Source organism: Leucoraja erinacea, chromosome 5, assembly GCF_028641065.1.
Source record: "Leucoraja erinacea ecotype New England chromosome 5, Leri_hhj_1, whole genome shotgun sequence".
In the NCBI taxonomy this organism is placed as follows: Eukaryota; Metazoa; Chordata; class Chondrichthyes; order Rajiformes; family Rajidae; genus Leucoraja; species Leucoraja erinaceus.
Genome location: NC_073381.1, coordinates 56916364 through 56931937, shown reverse-complemented (window position 1 = coordinate 56931937; position 15574 = coordinate 56916364). Strand labels below are relative to the sequence as shown.

General features: G+C 39.8%; 1 protein-coding gene across 1 annotated transcript in view; it reads left to right on the top strand.

The window, feature by feature from the left end:
- The window catches only part of nkain2 (sodium/potassium transporting ATPase interacting 2), a 361685-nt gene that overhangs the window by 130710 nt on the left and 215401 nt on the right, over nt 1-15574 (top strand). Inside the window, exon 2 of the mRNA XM_055635679.1 lies at nt 13937-14074. Coding sequence (XP_055491654.1) covers nt 13937-14074 — 138 coding nt within the window. The remainder of the gene's footprint in view (nt 1-13936; nt 14075-15574) is intronic.

Sequence of the window (15574 nt, the reverse complement as noted above, 5' to 3'; positions counted from 1 at the left end):
ACCTCACTATCTCCATCGCAGGTGATAGACTTCTGACCGACATCCACTATAAACCCACTGACTCCCATGGCTATCTGGACTACTCTTCTTCCCACCCTGCTTCCTGTAAGGACTCTATCCCCATCTCCCAATTTCTCCGTCTACGCCGCATCTGCTCCCAGGATGAGTTGTTCCACACCAGGGCATCAGAAATGTCCTCATACTTCAGGGAACGGGGGTTCCCCTCTCCTACTATAGATGAGACTCTCACCAGGGTCTCTTCCATACCCCGTAACACTGTGCTCTCTCTCCCCATCCCCCCCACTCGTAACAAGGGCAGAGCCCCCCTAGTCCTCACCTTTCACCCCACTAGCCATCACATACAACAAATAATCCTCCATCATTTTCGCCACCTCCAACGTGACCCCACCACTCACCACATCTTCCCATCTCCTACCCCGTCTGCCTTCCGGCAAAGATCGCTCCCTCCGTAACTCCCTGGTCAATTCTTCCCTTCCCTCCTGCACCACCCCCTCCCCGGGCACTTTCCCTTGCAACCGCAAGAGATGCTATACTTGTCGCTTTACCTCCATTCAAGGACCCAAGCAGTCGTTCCAGGTGCGACAGAGGTTCACCTGCATCTCCTCGAACCTCATCTATTGCATCGGCTGCTCTAGATGTCAGCTGATGATCTACATCGGTGAGACCAAGAGGAGGCTGTGCGATCGTTTCGCCGAACACCTCCGCTCGGTCCGCATTAACCAACCTGATCTCCCGGTGGCTCAGCACTTCAACTCCCCCTCCCATTCCGAATCCGACCTCTCTGTCCTGGGCCTCCTCCATGGCCAAAGTGAGCACCACCGGAAATTGGAGGAGCAGCACCTCGTATTCTGCTTGGGCAGTCTGCACCCTAGTGGCATAAACATTGAATTCTCCAATTTCCGGTAGCCCTTGCTGTCTCCTCCCCTTCTCAGCTCTCCCTCAGCCCACTGGCTCTTCCTCTTCCTTTTTCCTTTCTTCTCCGCACCCCAACCTACATCAGTATGAAGAAAGGTTTTGGCCCGAAAAGTTGCCTATTTCCTTCGCCCCATAGATGTCGCTGCACCCGCTGAGTTTCTCCAGCACTTTTTTCTACCTCCCATTCCGTTTATCCAGGGAAACTGCCTGTCCCACTGAGTAACTCCAGCATTTTGTGTCTATCTTCAGCAAATTACAAGCCGGTTTGAGTCTAATGCCAGCTGAAGAGAAGTTATTGGAAAATAATTTGGGGGACTGGATTAATTAACATTTGCAAATGCAGGGATTAATAAAGATAACCAGCATATTTTTATTGGGGGAGATCCAATCTGACTGATTTGATTGAAGTGTTGAAAGAGGTAACAAAATGTTAACAAATGATGTGCAGTTGATGTAGCGTATAATTATCGACATTGATAAGACCTTTGACAAAGTCCCACATGGAAAACTAGTTCAATAGGTTAGAGATATAGGACTACTTGACAAATTGGATCCAAAATTGCTTTGAAGCTGATGTTTGGGTATTGTTTTTTATGACTTAAAGATAATGACCAATGGTGTACCAACGATTCAGTACTGGATTCTTGCTGTTTGTTATATACAGTACATTGAAATTTGGATATGAATGTAGAAAGCATGATTAGTATGTTTGTAGCTGACACTAAAATTGATGTAAGTGTTAATAGTGAAGAGGGTGGTCTTTGTAAAACCTCTGTCTCACGGTGCGAGTCCACCCACGAGTGATCCCGAGTTTAAAACAAATCAAACTCGTGGTAATCACGTAGAATTGACGTAGCGGGAACGTCGGAACTCGTGGACTCGTAACTTAGCGACTCGTAACGCTAAAGGCAGGTACTCAGGAAACTTGTTAACTCGTGAAAATCTTTCAACATGATGAAAGATTTCCACGAGTCAAATTTACTCTTGAATAAAAATTGTAAACTTTTAAACTCGTTGTAAGAATGTAGTAGCCCGTGAGTTTACCGTAGTGACACGTGATTCTACCGTGGGCACTCTTTAACTCAGAGGGACAGGCAGCATCTCTGCAGGGAAGGAATGGGTGACGGGATGACTTCTGGTCTGCAGTGTGCAATAGTCACCAAAATACACTGCATCTTTAGAAAGGAAAATTACAAAACGTGTCAATCCCACTGGATAGGCCTTAGTCATGGTGCTGTACAACACAGAAACAAGTCCTTCGTCCCAGCTTGGCCGTGCCGTCCTAGTTGGCATCTTGGGGTAGTCCTATTTGCCTAAATGTGGCCCATAGCCCTCTAAACCCTTCCCATCCATTTATCTGTCGTTAATAACCTCAAGAAAATATTAAGTCTGCGTGAGCCTGCTGCAGTTTCCTGGGCCCAACTCAGAGAGAAGTCTCCCTCCTTTCCAGGGTTAATTGCTCCACTGTTTATAATGCTCTCTGCATTATGAAGTCCTCGACAGTGAACCCCATGGGCAATCACTACCAAAGTGTCTGCCCACAAAGTCAGTTCACCTCGCGTACACTTGTCTTCCGTACTAAGTCACCACAACCCCCCCCCCCCCCTCCTCTCTCCTCCCCCCTATCCCCCCTCACCCCCACCTTTCCCTTCCAACTCCAGTCCCATCCCGACCCCCTGGGAAACTGAAAGGAGCGACAATCAACTGTCATGGATACAAATAATTTCATACACAAGAAAGGGCAGATGCTGGTTGACAAAAAGTGAACACACGGTGCTGGAGTAACACTATGACGCGGCTGAATTTTGGAAACGTCATCCCGTCACCCATTCCTTCTCTCCAGAGATGCTGCCTGTCCCGCTGAGTGACCATACTGAGGGAATTCCCACGCATATGAAGCAGAGAGAAACGTGCGCTACACGGCTACACGCCCGACTTTTGAGAATGGATTTGGTGGTTTGTACCCACTCCCCCTCCCCCTCCCTGCCCACCCACCAAGCCAGCCAGCCGGACCCCTCCTCGTTACAGCAGTGGAAGCGACATTTCCAAGAGAATGGGGCAGAGAGCTGGGGCAGGGCTGGGATGGGAGCAGGGCAGATGAGGAGCACCAAAGGAACAAACAAGTTGATGGCTGCAAGGGGCGGGCAGCAGAGGTCTTGTGCCCCGGCGAGGTAGACCACTCTTCCCCCTGCTAATGCAGAGAGAGAGAGAGAGAGAGAGAGAGAGAGAGTAGAGAATGATCCCAGCCTAACCCAAGAGCCTTGTCACCCCAGACAGATTAATGACGCCTGCGCATCCCCCCCCCACCCCAACCTCCCTCCATCTCAACTCGCGCCTGGGCACCAAAGCAGCTCAGGAGGTGAACCCTGAGCTCCATCTCCCAACAATCTGATGTGCAACTGATGTGAATGAACAGCGGCTGCGGCCGGCCGGCACCCGGCATGGACTTCTCACACCTCACACACGAAAAATGTGTGTGCGAATAAACAAAAACAAGGAATAAAACCAAAGCCCGGCTTGAAAGGCAACTAAAAACATATTCCGCTTAGAACCAGCAGGCGCAGAGACATCCATCCACATTCAAAGATTTCATCTCCCATCTCCCTGCAGTGTGTAGACCTGGCAGTAAATTCAATTAAAATTTAGTAAACCTCCGCCCGCTGGTATTCTAACTACGTGATTACGTAACTAAGGGGTTGGACAGGCTAGATGCAGGAAGATTGTTCCCGATGTTAGGGAAGTCCAGGACAAGGGGTCACAGCTTAAGGATAAGGGGGAAATCCTTTAAAACCGAGATGAGGAGAACTTTTTTCACACAGAGAGTGGTGAATCTCTGGAACTCTCTGCCACACAGGGTAGTTGAGGCCAGTTCATTGGCTATATTTAAGAGGGAGTTAGATGTGGCCCTTGTGGCTAAGGGGGCAGGGGGTATGGAGAGAAGGCAGGTACGGGATACTGAGTTGGATGATCAGTCATGATCATATTTAATGGCGGTGCAGGCTCGAAGGGCCGAATGGCCTACTCCTGCACCTAATTTCTATGTTTCTATGTGATGCGTTTTTTATAACAAATCGTAAGCTCTGGCACTGGACGGTGCGTATTTTCCCTTTGTAGGTCATATCAATAGATGCGGCCGCGCTGAATTCTATCTTTAACTCAAAGCCGCAGGATGGAGCTGTCTTCTTTAACACTGTTGCTTCGCCGCCACCGCCTCCTTTCTGCACAATGGCAGCGAATGCGGGGCCGAGATCCTGCCTAGTTTTTTTAAGTTCTGAAATTGAATAACTTTCAATACTGAATAAGAATATACTTACTGTATGAGATGCTGTCCAGCTCCTCTATTTGATACTTAAAACAGAACTTTGTTCACGGTTGGCTCAAGATTAACTCGGGAAAGGAACTTGGTAACTCGGGAGAGGAACTTGGTACATCGCAGAAATGAGAAGTAAACGGCAAACTTAGACATACACGTGGGAACTCGTTACAACTCGTGAACATAAACTTGGAATCTTGTAGACAACCACAAGTGTGATTTTTTTCTTTCACTCGTGGGTGGACTCACACCGTGAGACAGGGCCATTAGGATGATTTTTATGAATTAGTAAGATAGTCAGGAAAAAGGCAGATGCAATTCTGATAAATATGAGGTGGTGCATTTTCTGACTAATAAGGCTAGGTCATACACTGTGAACTGTAGAGATCTCAACAACTGGGAGGAACAGAGCAGATTTGGTATACAAACTTAGTATTCCATGTAGGTGGCAGCACAGGTTTATAAAATGGTGAACCCATAAGGGTTACTTGACTTCATTAGCTAAGACAGAAAATAAGAGCAGTGAAATCTATTAAAAATTGATTAGGCCACTAATGAGTGCAGTGTACAGTTCTGGTGGCCACACTGTGAAATAAATGATTGCACTGGACAGAATATCGAGGAGATTTGCCAGAACTTAGTCTGAATGGGAGAATTTTGGTTATGAGGAGATACTAAATCATCTGGGTTTGTTTTCCTTGGTGAAGAGGATGCTTGAAGGTTTTTTGACTAAAATTTTGAGGTTGTAAGCAGCATAAATGGTAGGAAACTTCTTCCCCACGGCAAAGGTATCTAAAATTGGAGAACTAAGGTAAAGGGAAGAGGTTCGCGAAGGATCCAAGGGTGGGCTGAGGGATTTTTTTCAAGCAAAGAGTAGTTGGTTTCTGGAATAAGCTACCAGAAGATTTTGTGGAGGAAGGAACAGTAAAAAGCTTTAAGGGATATCTGGACAGGTACATGGTTATGAAAGATTTAAAGATTGGTCCAAAGGCATGCAAATTGGACTCGCTTAGCTGGGGCATCTTAGTTGATCAGGATGAGTTGGGCCGAAGGGCCTGTTTCTGTGTAGTTTACTCTATGAATTAGTATGGATAGTTATGGTGGTTGGCATGGAGGTGGTGGGCTGAAGGACTTGTTTATGTGCCGTGTCTGTAATATTCCACTAAGATTCACTCTTTCTCCACGTTCATGTAGTTAGGAATCTTCAGTTATTTTTTTTGCCATTTTGAGAGCAGCAGTAAGTCTCATTGATATTCCTAATCCCAATTAGTACCACATCAAAGATTTTTTTTTCTCCTCTCCTTGTTATTGTTTTTTTTGTGACTCGATTTGAAAACTGTACATTTTTGTCCAGTAATGTCTCCCTTGGTGTTTCTACACTTTGAAGCTTAATATCAAATAAATTCAATTTATTCTTTAATGTAGATTAGCTGTGATTCTAGTATTGACAAAAGAGGAAGATACAAATATTCTTTTGCGTTAATGTGAAAGAAAGGATGGGATAGCTTGGAAAGCAGTAAACTAGTCCAGTAGCGGGATTGCTGTAAACATGAAAGGCTAATAGAAAGTGCTGCAAATACTCGAGGGATGAGACAGTTTAGGGGAACAGAGTTAACATTTATCATTTATTTTATTTTATACATGGTACTTATATTGTTAATTGCTATCAAAGTACATCACTTCACACTAGAAAGCTTGGAATAGAAAAACTCAAGAACTTTTGACAGAAATGAAGCAATGACAAATCACCTGCCCTACCTAATAGAAGTTGAATTTAAACCAAGCCATGACTAATAGGGAAAAAAAAAAAAAAAAACATTCACACCCAATTCTTACTATCATGTCACTGTTGAACGGTTATTGCTTCAGGACCTTCACATCACAAGAGGTTATTTTCAGAATGTCACCACTCAGTATATGTCACATCTGCAGCAAAAAATAAACATCATGCTGAAATAATCACAAATTTAAGATTTCTTAAAAATCCAATAAACCAAATGTGAACAAATTGGTGAAATGTACTGAGGAAGAAAGAATCGGCAGCAGAAATAAAGCAATGAAATTATCTTAACTTCATTTAAAACCACTGTTCGGTATTTAACTAGCTCAGAAAGCATATTGCTTAAATAATTTCCACAATCTATTTATGCTGACCATTTTCCTCCTTCACGCAATTAAATGTTTAAAGCTGGAAGAAAACATTAATTAATAATGTATCAAAATGAAGTTCCAAAAGGAAATTGCACCCCAAATTACATCCATTCAGGTGTATTTTCTTTGTAAGCTAGAGTATTTTGTATGGATCATAACATTGCTTTTACATTGAAGGGGAAAGCTGTAAATTATAAAAATGACCATTATATTACTGCATATATTATTTAGAAACACAGAACTGCAGATGCTGGTTAATACACAAAAGGATACAAAATGGGATTTAGTAAGCCAGGCAGTATCTCTAGAGAACATGAATAGGTGACGTTTTGAATCTAGACCCTTGTGTCCTTTAGCATATATTATTTATTTCATTTGCCATAAAAGTAATATTTAAGTTTTATACAAGCAACATGATATATGATTTTATTAAACACTAAAAGCCAGTATGTTAAATGGCGATGAATGTCAACCTTATTTTATTTTATTTTTTAAACCTAATGCATTACAAATCACTATAATATAAGTTTATAATTGAGGATAATTTAAAGTATATAAAGTGATTCATAGTTAGTTTAATTATGGAGATCTTTAAATCTTGGATCTTTCAGCATTGTGGGAGGTAGGGAACCCAATGATTCCTATTGTGAGTCGACTGCATTTTTGATCCTTTAAATGTACATTTTACATGTTTAAATAACAGTCAGAGTTCAAGCAAGAAAGTGGGCCAAGTGGATTTGCAGATCAACTATTTAGTTAATCTCTGGTGAAAAGGAAATCAAGTCTTCTAAATATATTTATATGATACTTAATTTGCATAGAATATCAAATATTTATTTCTCATTTAGCTGACCAGTATCCTTCAGACTTTAATGGTGAAATGTAGTATTAACAATATTAAAATAATAAAGGTACTTAACAAGAATAGGTATGTTAATGTTTAATACATTTCACATGGAAATGAAAAGGAAAGAATCAAGAATGTTCACTCTAACCTACATTTTATGCTTAGTAGCTTTTTCTGTATTGAGAGAAACTGAACAATGATGAGGTGAAGTAGGGAAAGTCATGGGTAAAAAAAGATAAATTAATTGTATTTAATGTAGATATTCTTCATCATATCTAAAGATAACTTTTGACCTTGGCATAAACTAGTTTAACTCTGGTATAACTCGTATGTGAGAGATTATGATTCTTACAGGAAAGCAAATGATTACTTGCAGACCCATATCTACATTGATATAGTGATATTATAACATGCTTTACCAAAGCCTAATCAATTTAAAAATGGCACTGAAACAAAGCAGACAAGTAAGTCACGTGAGCCAGAGTTTAGGCAGAGGAGAATGGTCTCAAAGTAGCAAAGCAAATTTTAAGGAGGAAATTTCAGAACCCAGTTATTAGATGGCAAAACACAACCAACAATGATGGAAAAGTATATCGGGAATGCATAGGAAACATGGCTTGGAGAAGTATGGAGTTCTCAGACAATTGTTAAGCTGGAGGAAGTTACAGAAATGAAGCGGGGAACAGCGGAGGATTTTAAAAGTGAGATTGACAACTTTGAAATGGAAGGATGATGGGTTGGACAGCAACAGAGATCAGAGAAGTCATGAACATTGGGTGAACAAATATGATTCAAATTAGGGGGATAATAAAAAGATTACCGAGGCTGAACTTTTGAAAAGAAGAACCAAAAATCACACCATAACCCTATATTTATTAATGCAGGTGCAAATCTCAGACCATAGAAGCAAGGTGGCCTTGAATACTCCAGCTAGTTGGCCCATACAGGTCTTTAGCACTCAGCCAGGTATGCCAACTAGACTGGATGCTTTGCATTAGTTTACCATAGTGGAGAGTCCTCTGACGTCAGCCTCTAAACTGAAATCACAGAATTGTCAGGGGCTGTAGTAACTCAGCGGGTCAGGCAGCATCTCTGGAGAAAAAAGAGGGGTGGTGTTTTGGGTCTTTGGGTCAGGACCCCAAATGTCACCCATCCTTTTTCTCTAGAGATGCTGCCTGACCTACTGAGTTACACTGGTACTTTGTGTCTATCTTTAGTATAAATCAGCATCTGCCGTTCTTTGTTTCGACATTGTCAAGGGCTGTGGAGGCGTATGTAAATGTGCATCCTGGCTGGATGCATCATGTCCTAGTATAGCATAAGAATGCAAGAGGCTGCAGAGAATAACACTAAAAGTGCATAGTACAAACTGAATTTACAGAAAACTCCGCTTTAAGTGTTGAATAGGACAGGAGGACACATTATTGGCTACAATGCCGAAGACAGGATTTAACTGTCAGCTCCTTATGCCAGTTTACCCACTAAACAAAAATCAGATTTATTTCCGGTTTCTGGAGATACAGATTGCATTTTACAATGATCTTTGGCAAAGATTCTCCTAGAGCATCACCCCTACATCGATAAAATAAGCCTGGTCTATCACAGTCACAGCCTTCCACACCAATGAAAACATCTGCATAAAGAGCTGCCTCAAGAAGGTGGCATCAATCAACAAGTAACCCCACCCTCCGGTTCATGCCTTCTCAATATATAACTCTTGACAACTAACCAGATACCCAAACTGAGCATCTAAATAAGGTACACATTGTAGCAGCTGATTGTTATCAATAAAGAATATTCATGGATCATATTAATTGGAAGTTAAAATTGTACGTTTTGTAATTTTTCATCTTTGAGAATCTGAGATGCTTCTCTAAAAATTGCAAAGACATTGATATATATTGAACAGAATAGTGGAATAATAAGCAGATGATATTTACAATAATTTCTATTGAAACAACTCCTCAAATTACTGTAATCATTTTGGATGTAAGTAGGGGAAATGTTTTTATTTTGAAGGTAATTTCCTTCACCTAATTGCTGTCCACCATTATAAAGAACTTGACAGACTTAAACAATTGGTAATTTAAACTTACAAGTTATAAGAGTCTAGGATTAAGATCAAGATTCTGCATTATGTATATTTTCTTTCATATGTTGACAATGCTTTTGTAAACATTTGCCCTTTTACAAGTGAATGAGAATACACAGTGTTGTTAAATCACTCTTCTCAATGCTGCATTTGATAACATAATTTGACTTATTTTTTCAATAACTCAGTGAATCTTAAAGGCTCTATATAATTCACCTTGCCTCCTTTCGTCATATGAATGACTATTTCCACTTTCTTACCTGGACTATTATTTTATTGATGATTACCATTTTCATTAACTATTTTAGGCTGCATGCCCTTGGTTGTACAAAATCTCAAGTCATTTTGAATTGCAGTGACTGTTTGTTACAGTCTTTGTGGTGTTCTAACCAAGCATGGCAAGTTAAATTTGATGACTCAGTGCTGAGTAATTCTTCATTGACAATCAGCTGTGGCAATTCTTTGTCGCAATGTGTTCTTAGATTTAAGTTTCACATTTCCTTTTTTTTTTTTAGTCAATAAGCTTTATTTTCATTTGAGCATTTTCTCTCTCTATTCTGAACTTTTTACAGAAAATCTATGTCTATTCATCATTCAAAGATCGCTCCCATATCTGAGAAACCTCCACAAGAAAATACTTATCCTTTCAGAGGCAATCTCTATAAAAACTGTCTCCAACCTCTTTTAAAGTTATTTTTATATTTCTAATCAGTCAAGATGATCTGTATTCTTCACCCAATCTAACTCCAATATCGTGTTGTGAGGCCAGTTAACAGCCTTGGACAATCAATCTAATGAATACATCGGCAAATGCAGATGTCTTAGAAATTTCTTAAATTATCTGTGTTTACTGCTTTCTTATCTGTTAGTTCTGCACATAACTTGTTTGAAACCTATTTCTGAAGTTGGATCATAAGACTGGCCAATGAGGCCTTGGATTATGTTGGATCTTCCATCAGCAACTAGCGTTTTATAGTGAGGCCTGATCAAACCTTATGTTGACCCTATTACCTCTATAGAATATCAACTGGTGTGTCAAACAAAAGACTCTAAACCAAGGTTTAGTACAACTTAATATTTATTAACTTGAATAACTTTAACATGCATGCAAACCATTGACTTCTGATAACTTCTCATTTACTTTATTATTTCAATTTATCACTTCTTAAACTAAATCTCAAAACTCATGACTTGGACTCGGATATTATGAATTAATTGGCCAGATTCACTCCATTGATAGGGGGTAGTCTTCTCTGAGTTTCGCACTCTGGTGCGATGGTTGTCGCTGCCGATGTCTCTTCTTTTATTTCTATTTTTCTGTTCCATCTTTGAAAAGAAGCCTTTGATGTAACACAAGGGTCTCATGACTATGAAGTCAATCATTTCAAGTTGTCACTCTTCCAACGGTTGAATAAGCAAAGCACATCCTCGTTCCTTATCTGGATAGAGAGTTCCTAATTTTATTGCCTGTTCATATCTCCTTCTCATTATAGCTATTTTGCAAAATGTCCGTTCCAGGCACCATATCTTCTCAAGGCTATGCTGCCTAGCCATGAAGTTGCCTTCAGATCTGTTCCCACCAGATATCAATCACATTACTGTTTACACTGTGTTCCTTTGTTCTCTTTGAGCAGCATTTTGCTCTGTCTCTCTAGCTAGTAGCATACTCCCAAAGCCTGTCGTGATACTTGACATCCAGTCTCTGGCTATACTTATTTGCAGTGATACTGATCATCCAATCCCTAATCTCACCTTCCACCCTATCCTGTCATTCTCTGACATTCAGCCACATTTCAAAACCTTGTAAAATCAGATTAAATCTGCCACGGATTCAGCCAGAAGATGTTTGAGCACAAGTGTTGGAAATCATCAGGAGATCAGTGCTCTGCCTCTGAACTCTGGGCTGGAGCACAGTTGGAACACTACAATTGATTGGCTATCATGACGTTTACACTTCCTTGTATGGGAGTCCTGATCTTTCTGGCACTTACGGTACATCCAGGTTCAAGAACAGCTTCTTCCCCACAGCCATCAGGCGACTAAATACGACATCAAACAAGCTCTGAACAATAACAGTCTATTGCACTTTATCTGTTTATTTACTGTGTACATATATGGTCTATGGTATATAGACACACTGAACTTTTATATCCTGTTCTGTATTGCGATTACATATTCTGTTGTGCTGCAGCAAGCAAGAATTTCATTGTCCTAGCTGGGACACATGACAATAAAACTCTCTTCACTCTTGACATGCATAATTGCCAGCATTTCTCCCAGAAAATTGAGACTATTCAGGCTCTTGAGCATTCCACATACTGTAATGCAGCTTTGAGAAATAAGTAAGAAGGGAGTGTAAATCTGCGACAACATGCCGGTGTGTGAAGTATGACAAGTGAGGCTGATGAGCTGCATCACAAATGAACATAGCTATGGGAACCCATTTGTTTGCAATGGATATTGGTTTCCCTTGAAAGGGAGTAGGAGAAGTCAAGAGTTAGACTTGGACCAAGTGAAATTAAGCGCAGGGTGGAAGTTGGTAGCAAAGTTGATGAAACTTTATTTTTACAAAAGCTGGAAACAGCATCAAGCCATCATCCAAAACTTGGATACAAGATGGCACAATGGTAGTTGCTGCCTTACAGTGCCAGAGACCCAAGATCGATCCTGATGACTGTACTATCTGTATAGAGTTTGTATGTTCTCCCTGTGAATGCGTGTTTCTTTCGGGTGCTCCGGTTTCCTCCCACATCCTGACGTTGGATTGCAAAGACATGCAGGTCTGTCTGTAAATTGTTCCATATCTTTTCAGTTGGTAAACATACAAATTCCAGATGCAACAAACAATATTCTACCATCAGCTACCAACACACTATGATAGTGTTTTCCAATGCTTCTGCAATGACTTGGTTGATATACATTGTCTGATCAGATGATAACTTACATGATTCTGTGAAATCAGTAGTGATCATCTTTGGAAGTTATGTCCTAAAACATTGTTGTGGGTTTATTTGTCTGAATAGACATGTTGTATTTAAAAATCCACAGAAATGGCAAGCATAGTTTCTACTATTAATCATCTCTGTTGATGTCATATCCACGCAATGGGCATAAATAATGAAATATTGTAGACATTTCCTTGTTACTTCTACAGTCCTTATGAGAACACATATGAGTTTAATACATATGGGCATGTATGCCTTTGATAAGTGTCTCCCAATTGTGTGCCTTGAACCAGATCTCTTCAGTGCCTACATTTATTTCGGAAACAGATGGAGAAACATTGGTTATTCATTTGCCTTCGGTTTGTTATAAGCAAATAATTACATGGGACTTAGACTATTAATTATAGGTATAATATCAGGTGCGTACACAGTGAAAGTGACAGATTTAGATTCTAATTATTTAGGAAATTACCCACATTGTGTTTTATTTAGTACTTAATTTCTGTGGAGATTTTATCGGGTTATTAATTTTAGATCCAAAATTATAGAGTGTGTAACAATATATTTAATCAAATTATGGCAACACTTGCTTAGTTAATAAATGGATAAAGCAGCTCAACTTTTGCATGAGCGTCCTTCCGAGCAGTATGAAAAAATGACAGAAATATAGTATGTCATTTTTGTTAATTACTCTTTTATAAAAATTGTACTTTGTTCATTATACCAACATACGTGAATAATATGTAACAAAACCAGAAATGGTGTGACATCTGCATGGTTTAGGAACGTTACTTTGTTCACTGGGAGAGAAGTAGTTTATTTTCAATCTCCTATTCTTTGGGAAAATAGCAATAGTGTCAGAAACTGCTCCTTTCACAAATCAGTTTTTCATTAAACTGGTTTAATGCACTTTGAGCAGTTCTGTCACTGCACTGTGGGAAGGATATGGTTGTGCTGGAGAGAGTTTTACGGGGGTTAGATTCGGTGGATAGTCAAAATCTGTTTTCCCATAATAGGTATATAAAATAAGGGAGACCAAAGGAACTTAAGATGCTGGTTTATTTTTAAAAAAATACAATGTGCTGGAGTACCACAGCCACCCAGGCAGCATCTCTGGAGCACATGGATAGTTGACATATCGAGCTAGAACCCTTCTTCAGAATGGTAGGAGAGCAGTAGAAATCACACGGAGGTGAGCGAGGGTCTCACAAAATGCCTGTTAGAGAGAGAGGAAGGAAACTTTTTCAAAGTAGGCCTAACTTGAGAAGATTTTGAAGTGGAGCAGTAAAACACAAATACAAGGAACTGCAGATGTTGGGTCAAAAGACACAAACAAGGGCATTGCGAAGATGAGGGGAAGGAATTTTAAAATGCTTTTGAAGGGAAAGTTGTGTACATAGAGAGTGGTTAATATTTGGAATTCACTACCAGAAAAGACAGTGACGTCAGATGCAATCAATACATTTAAGAGACATTCAGACAGACACTCAAATAAGCAAGACATAGAATTATGGATCTAATGTGGGCAAATGGAGCATGTGTGAATGGACAAAAAGATCAGAATAGACATGGTGGGCCAAAGCAGCTATTTCTGTGGTGTATCTGATTCTATGGCAATTATGTTCATTTTTTTTTCTTTTTTTTTTAAACAGGTATTTGTGTTGGAGAGACAGATCTTTGATTTTCTTGGCTATCAATGGGCACCTATCCTGGCTAACTTTTTGCACATTATCACTATCATCTTTGGCCTTTTTGGGACTATCCAGTTCAGGCAACGATATGTAATCAGGGTGAGTAGCGCACATGGTTCTAAAGACTATTAACTGTGACAAAAACAGAGGAAATTAAGTTTCAAAAAAATAATGTTAATTTTTTACACTACTTTATAAGGTAACTGAATTAGAAAATTAAGCAGAGGACATCACAGTCACTCTGCCTGTCCCGCTGAGTTACTCCAGCATTTTGCGTCTACCTTTAATCATGCATAATTTTAAATATTTTTTCCACTATTTTCGTTTAAAATGTACATGTGAATGATTAAATACCTTTGTAAATTGATGACCTTAATATTTTCTAAGGCTATAAATGATTACTTTAAATTGGTTGCCTGGAGTTTACAAGTAAATTTGAGGTTATTAAGATATCAACAAATGATTTATAGTTTTTATCTACATATGCCACAGCTGCAGAATCTAAGAGCTATTCAGTACTACACTGAAATTCATGTGGTATCACTGTCTGGTTAATAGGCAAGAGTATATTTTGCATTTAGAAACAAAAGTCGATATTACCATAGATGGTCTAAATAGATTAAAGCTCCACCTACTCTCGCCCAACAACACCTTCCTCCAGCCTATAGATCTGTTGGTTCAAAGAGTGACACTGAGTGGTCAAATCACTGTTGTCAGGGTAGGGGTTGCAGAATTAGGTGGTGAAATGGGAACATTTGTGAGCTTTCGGCACTCCTACCATATACTGTAAACAAAACTGCTTCACAGCGCTGTGACTCAAGGTTGCATCTTGTTTCTCCAATGGAGAAGTAACCAATATTTTGAATACAGAATGCTGTCCAAATATTGAAAAAAGTGTGATCAAGTCGCTGCTTTATATGGAAGAACAGGTTGGGTCTCTAGATGGTGGGAAGGTAAAAGGCGAAATTATGTATCAGGTTCAGGTTAAGTTCCAATAAAGCAAAATGTTCACTGGCTCAGCTGGGCTGTGTTCAGACTGGGTTCAGATCTAGTATTAATTTTATGCCCAAGCCATCATCTAATTAAAGCTTGACAGATTTCCACTAGATATGCAAAATTCCAAAAATTACAGGATTTTTGTTCATGATTTTCTTATTTTGTATTTTTTTTTTCTTGCTCCCACCTTTTTATTTTGCTCTGAAGATAACGCACAGCAATGATTAAAACTTAAAGGTACACAAAAAAGCTGGAGAAGCTCAGCGGGTGCAGCAGCATCTATGGAGCGAAGGAAATAGGCAACGTTTAGGGTCGAAACCCTTCGCTGAGCTTCTCCAGCTATTTTGTGTACCTTTGATTTTCCAGCATCTGCAGTTCCTTCTTAAAAACTAAATGATTAAAAGTTAGTTTTCTTGGTCACTTGTGAACTATGTGCATTGCTAGCATCACCAGATTTTTTTTGCCCATCCCCAATAACCACTGAAAATGTACAAATGGGTTGTTGCCATGATTCACAGTTGTTTGTGTAATTAAAATGCAACTGAATAGGAAAGATTTAGATCCAATGATGAAAAACAAAAAGTAACACATGTCCAAGTATGA